The 6380-nt window shown below is 47.6% G+C and overlaps 3 protein-coding genes; 1 reads left to right on the top strand and 2 right to left on the bottom strand.

The window, feature by feature from the left end:
• Window positions 1–4: 4 nt before the first annotated feature.
• On the bottom strand, window positions 5–1595 carry GSTUM_00001731001 (uncharacterized protein). XM_002835760.2 has 5 exons: window positions 1430–1595; window positions 1189–1306; window positions 973–1122; window positions 798–922; window positions 5–743 (listed from the first exon to the last, which is right to left on the bottom strand). Exons 1-5 carry the CDS (start codon window positions 1493–1495, stop codon window positions 159–161), a joined length of 1044 nt encoding a protein of 347 aa, XP_002835806.1. The 5' UTR covers window positions 1496–1595; the 3' UTR covers window positions 5–158.
• Window positions 1596–4016: 2421 nt separating this feature from the next.
• GSTUM_00001732001 (uncharacterized protein) lies at window positions 4017–5192 on the bottom strand. XM_002835761.2 has 4 exons: window positions 4989–5192; window positions 4816–4895; window positions 4461–4766; window positions 4017–4387 (listed from the first exon to the last, which is right to left on the bottom strand). The coding sequence occupies exons 1-4, from the start codon at window positions 5143–5145 to the stop codon at window positions 4061–4063; spliced, it is 870 nt and encodes a 289-aa protein (XP_002835807.1). The 5' UTR covers window positions 5146–5192; the 3' UTR covers window positions 4017–4060.
• A 304-nt stretch (window positions 5193–5496) lies between these two features.
• GSTUM_00001733001 (uncharacterized protein) lies at window positions 5497–6335 on the top strand (the record flags this gene model as incomplete). XM_002835762.2 has 4 exons in its annotated part: window positions 5497–5760; window positions 5821–6076; window positions 6143–6226; window positions 6287–6335. Exons 1-4 carry the CDS (start codon window positions 5535–5537, stop codon window positions 6333–6335), a joined length of 615 nt encoding a protein of 204 aa, XP_002835808.1. The 5' UTR covers window positions 5497–5534.
• Between the last annotated feature and the right edge of the window lie 45 nt (window positions 6336–6380).

Consider the following 6380-nt stretch of genomic DNA (forward strand, 5'->3'; position numbering starts at 1 on the left):
TTGGTTCAAGGGTATGAGACATTTAACACATATCCCCGCGGTCTACGGACACTAAAGAAAACACATGTAAATCACGACGTACGAAACAAACCGTGTAACTCCCTTCAAGGAATCCAGCCATTGCCTACTTATGGGTTTGCCTTAACAAATTCCTGGCCCTAGATGGGGGTTAGTAATGGCATGAATGAATGGGGTACCAGGTGCCATGCCTTCTTGATATTGGTCGCAAGGTCCTTGAGGGCAGTTGCAATCAGTCCCTCCTCATACTTGCTGACCTTTCCGACAGGGTGGATCTCCTTAACACCCTCCGGACCCAACTCAATCCTGGAGGAGAAGAATTCACAGCCATCGTCCTTGTAGAGCGGGCTCTGGACAAAGGCAGGCTCAAAGATCCCGGTTTCACCATATGAAGCACGTAGAAGGGAATCCGCCATCCGGCTCCCAGCGAAAGCCATAGAGAGGGTAGCAGAACCGGCACCACCCTTAGCCTCGACAACCTCGTCACCACCAAACTGGATACGTTTCACGAGGGCCTCTCTGGTCTCGCCGTCAATAGAGGGGTGGTTTGACTGGGATAGGAGAGGAACGATGGTGACGCCGGAGTGGCCACCGATAACGGTGACCTCTTCATTGGCGGGATCGGTTCCCTGGATCTCAGAGATGAATTTCGAAGCGCGGACAACATCCAAAGTGGTAACACCAAAGAGGCGCTTGGGGTTGTAGACACCCTTGGACTTAAAGACCTGATTTTTCGTCAGCATTTTCAGGCTTGAGACAGGTACACAGTGATAGCATACTTCTGCAGTGATAGGGACGGTAGAGTTGACGGGGTTGGAGATGATAAGGAGCTTAGCATTAGGCGCATGGTTGGCAGCGGCCTTGGCCAGGTCACGAACGATGGAGGCATTGGTTTTGAAAAGATCTAAGAGAATCAGTCTGGTATGGGATTAAGGTTTGCTCAAGAATATTCACCGTCACGGGTCATTCCGGGCTTGCGGGGAACACCAGCAGGGATAAGGACAATATCGGCACCCTCGAGTGCAGCCTTTAATTGTTCGGGGACCGCGTCATAGCCGGTAACTTTGCTTTTTGTGTTAACATGAGAAATATCGGCAGCAACACCTGAATGGCGCAATTAGCAGCTATAATGCAAATCCAGCTACTCTGGAGGGTGGGTATGTTAAATACCTGGTCCACCCCGGATATCGTACAAGGCCAACTCGCTAACTCTAGGATTGAGCTTGAGAAGTAGAGATAGAGGTTGGCCAATGCCACCAGCAGCTCCCAGAACAGTAACCTTGGAGTTCTAAATCGCCAAGAGTGGAGCAAAGTTAGTGGAAGCTCTTGTAGCAATCAATTCTGGAAGAAGCCATGGGTGGAAAAATTTCTTCATTCAGCCGGGATGATTAGTGGCCTCTGGGTACAATACCTGCTGAGCAGAAACAGAGAAGGCACGTCTTCCAATGGCCGAGAAAGCTGATCTAGCGGTAAACATGATAACAATGGATATGATCGAGATGTTTGGATGAAGACTGAGAGAGAGGGGGTAATGTCTACTATGGACAGAAGAAGGAGAAATGTGAGGGGAAAGGTGGTGATGGGAGAGAATTGAAAAGGTTAAAGTGACGATGCAAAACTAGGGTGGGATTAACCCCCATTGGCCTGCCAGCTCTATCACGCAAAACACTCGCCAAGCCGAAACAACTGACATTTCTCTGTTCTCTGCTGATTGGCTAAGACGCATATTGGGGGAATTTATTGGCTCAAGTCAACCTACTGTGGTTCTTGGCGGCCAGGATCAGTAGGTTTTGCTGTCTGGATTTCTCGGCAAATTCCGGGAGGCTCACGAGATCCAATTACACATTGGTATCAAATCCCGCACACTTTCGAGATTTATTAATTGCCACAGTTTCTCGCCCTAGTTTCTTCCAATTATCTACCGTGCCATTTGTTACACAACCCGGATTTACCGCTTTCTGAATTTCCTTATCAGTGTGTGGATTTATGCAGTTTCGGCATTCTGAGGGGTCTGCTGTGGGATTGTCACATTTTTTCTTAGGAGTAAATAATGGTATTGGTAGGTAGCGGCACCTACCAAGTTTTGTGGAACGATCTAAGGCTCGAGTTGGAAGTGTCTTTGCTTTTAGGTTGTGCTTCGAGTGGGGTAAAGTCTTTCCTGTCGAGTGATAATGGGTGCTCGCAAGCCAAGTGGAATGTATGATATTACGGATAATTGCGGATTATTTGCGTGTGATACTTGAATTCTAAAAAGTCAAGTATCATGAATCGCAACTTGATAGTGCACATGCCTTTCTCCTGGGGGGTAGGCACGAGAGGCCTATCATCTATCGTCACTCGGTAACAGTTGAGGTCCCCTGATCGATATGTGGTAGCTTGGATATGTCTACACCTATTTCGGTATTATGGGGGGGGGTTAGAATTCTGTGTCCTGCCATTAAAGTACTTCCAGTGGAGGCAGAGCCATGCTTTTTTAATCTTATTGTTGTTCCATTTGCACTTGTAGCCCTTACAGCTGCATACTGCATCATGGGAGTGGTGGGATACATGTAAAATGCATAAGAACGTATCATATCATATGTTATGTGAGAGCATCCACACATCTGACTGAGGCTCATTCACCGATGCCCTCCTGCTCATGAAGGGCCCTGGGTAGGATAAAATATGGTAGAACTCTCATGTTACACCTTCTCTCCTCAGGTACACTTTAGTGCCAGAAGCCGTCCCTTTCATATCGCCTTGTATTTACCCCTCTGCTTATATTCGTCTGGAGTTTTGCCGGGTGATGATCTTTCAATATGCCTCGGGGAAATGGGGATAGGGCTCTCTAGAGCTTTCTTGCACTTCAGGCTCTTCACCTTGTCCCCTAAGGGTCGGGGTTATGTTTCTCTTTCTCCCCGTATTCTGAGTTGCAACACAGCGCAAGTAGTCCACTCAAGAATGACCCTCCCTGAAGCCTTGTAATGTGGTGGCAAGTAGCCCGGCATATTTTCCTATAGACCAAGAATGTGGTTACTGGGTATCCTGAAGCCCGCCCTCTGTCTTCCTATTGGCATGAGCTAGTTGAGGGGTCCGAGGAGATTCTCGGCTATGGTGCATCCGTAAGCTCAACTTTCTCCTGACTTCTGGAATTCACCGTATTAATCTTAGATTTCTGTATTTTTTTAATGGGTGATGTTTCTTGAAGCTTGGCAGATTTTGTTCGGTTGTGGTTACCACAATGAATAATTACAATAATAATATTGTATATGATTTATGAGGATCTCGCTGAGGGGATTACTGTATATGCAAGTATCGGGTCGGGGTCACGAGTATGATATGATACCTCAGTAGTCAGGGGGCTCTGTTGTCCGGAGTACGATGGAAGTGGTTGGTACTGGTGTGTGTTGTTGCAGGAATGATTGTTGTCGCGGGAATGTTAAGGGTGTAACTTATAGATGGAAGGAATTGCTGGAACGCGAACTGGTATGGAAACCAGTAGGGAATGTAGGAATCTTGAAATCTAGGAGGTCTCCCTGGACTGGGGAATTTGGATATGCTGCTGCTGTTCTGTTACTGTAATATAGTAATATGAGATTCTGTAAGGGTTGACTTCGGATTTCAGTTTCTGTTGGAAATATCCATACCAGAATACACAAGTACGCGTCAGTGGAATGCACTAGAGTTGAAAATTTTTCTTCACAAACATTTCCTTCCCTCTTGCCTTCTCGCCTTCTTTTATCTCCTCTTTTCCTTTTCTAACTTTCATTATACCAATCAAGAGAACATCTCAACTCTCAATACAATCGCTTTATTGGGTGCAAACCTCTGATCGGATCATTACCTCCATTTTAAACTCGATGGTTATCTCCGTTTTCAACAGTTTCCTCAGAATCCTCACCGAGTGATCTGCCGTGACGCCATTTTGACGACCGACAGGGTCGATCGCTCGTTCTCGTGATCAAAAGGTTCTACTCATACAAGCCCCATCTGTTTTGCTATTCACCTTATCAATCCTGCAACAAAGCCAGGCCGAATAGTACGAGAAGAAGGAGGGCAAATGCTAAACAATTCCAGGAGCCTGCTTCCTAAGCTCCAGTGTAAACACCGCCGGCGCACCCTCAAGGTGCAAGTGAATCACCTCACTTTCCAAACGATTGCTCGTACTAACTAGTCCGCCGAACTTGCTCTCCTGTCTCTGCAAGTCCCATACTAAACCTGAGGTGGTCATGACGGACCCATATCCGACGGGAAGGATCCCACAGGTGGGCCCGAAGACGCTATGTGGGGTGAATATAGTGTTATCCCCCACAGGCAGTAGAAATGTGATATTCTCCGAGGAGATCAGGTAGATACTATGTGTATACGCGGTTCTGTAGAGTATGTTAATCTAGCTCCCGCCCGGGATTAGTGTCATTAACCTACTGACGAGAGTCAACGAAGAGGATGGGAATATAAAATACAGAATGGAAAGAATGATCAACCCTCCCGCCGAACCCTCCCAAGGCGAGCACCGTGATTTCAGGCTGCATCCCAGAGATCTTAACCTCGTTACCACTTTCCATCTCCTCTTCTACAGTCCTGTAGTCACCAGGTGGAGTCAGGATTGGCGGGAAGCCCTTCGACTGCTCGGAGATCCAGGAGAGGCATTTTTCAAAGTCTGTCAAGTCCTGGTCGACCACTTTGAGGATTTCGACGCCGAGGGTGGAGTAGTATGATTGCACATCGGGCCTTAGGGAGTCAAGGTCGCCGGCTATGCATGCTGGGGCCTAGGGTTGTGTTAATCAGAGAGGAAGAGAGGAGGGTGAGGGGACGGACGTGCGAGAAGCGGTCTTCTTCGGTGGTGTAGGCGTCGTAGAGACGGTTTGCACCACCGTCGGCACAGATAACCAGTTTACCTGGGGGGAGGATTTGGCAGGTTAGAGTTTTCCTATTAATTTATTGAGTAACGGGTTGAAGGGGGTTTGTTTTATTGCGGGGAGGGGTATTACTGTTTTTGTAAAGTGTCTCAAAAAGCTTCAAGTTCGTGATTTCCTGATTTAGGATTATTAGTGCGAAAGATTGATTATCCTCACCCTCATCCCCAGATGAGTCGAAAAAGTCCCCTGGCATCCAGATCGTTGCTTCTGTGGATTGCTCGGCGCCCATTGTTTGCTTCGTTTATTGAAACAGTAGGACAATCCACTGTCTGTGTGGGTGATTGGTCGGCTGGGGTGTTTGTTGAATGGTAGAGAACCAAAGTCGTTGGATCAACGGGCCAGACTTGTACAATTCTGTAAGGAGCAAATCTCGGCTTCAAAATTTAATTAAAATTTCAAGTGTGGAATGAAGTCATCAGTTGCAAGAGCAACCGACCCCGGTTATAGATCTCATCTAATCTTATCTCTACTAAATCCGATTATCTTTACAAATCTTATCGCCAATCTGCTTAGTAATTATACCGAGACAAATTGTGTCCTCCGTCCTGAACTTTCATACTTTCTTTCTCCCAATTGATCCAGGTTTCATAATCCTCCCCTACAGTTACGGCTAGGCAAATGTCGGTACTCAGGCCCGTTGGTCGGTCGCTTCTGGGCCGCCAGATCCTCTCGACACCTGTGCGCCCTACAGTTCCAGCATTGCTACTAAATAATAGGTCACTTTTCACCCCCACTCCGGGGCAGAAGCGATCCAGCTTCAAGTCATTTGTTGCGAGGTGGGCTGTGGCGGGTGGTTTGATTTACGCGTATGCTACTTCTAATGTTTTTGCTGATGAGCCTAAATGTCTGTTTCCCCAATTCGTTCTCGCTCGCTTGAATTGGATTGATACTGACCAGGCGTTAGTCCCCCAGGATGAGCTGAAGACTATACCCCCCGAAGACCAGGACCGCCCAAAGTCATTGCTACCCGAGAAGGGAGGGAAGTTGGGAAGGCGGCAGAGGTCGGACGCTGAGGATGATGGGCTCTTGACCGCGGATGAGGCCCGAGGAGGACCGGAGGATTTGGAGGCTGAGGCGGGACAAGAGGGGGCCTTTGATCCGGAGACTGGAGAGATTAATTGGGATTGCCCTTGTCTTGGTGGAATGGCTCATGGTCCTTGGTGAGTCCGGGCTGTTTTGGTTGTGATGAGTAGGGGCTGGCTGGGATACTGATTGTTAGAGTTTAGTGGGGAAGAGTTCAAAACTGCTTTTAGTTGCTTCGTTTTTTCGAAGGAAGATCCTAAAGGCGTGGATTGTATTGAAAGGTTTAGGTGAGTTGGCACTTGCCTTGTAGGTGCCGAACATCTACTGATAGCTGATCCGGTTACCAGGGATATGCAAACTTGCTTCCAAAAGGTGAACTGCTCATTCATGGGCTAAATTGAGGTCTTTGTTCTTTTCGAAACTATCTGGAAGCTTAGTGTA

Source organism: Tuber melanosporum, assembly GCF_000151645.1.
Source record: "Tuber melanosporum whole genome shotgun sequence assembly, scaffold_118, strain Mel28".
NCBI classification, from domain to species: domain Eukaryota; kingdom Fungi; phylum Ascomycota; class Pezizomycetes; order Pezizales; family Tuberaceae; genus Tuber; species Tuber melanosporum.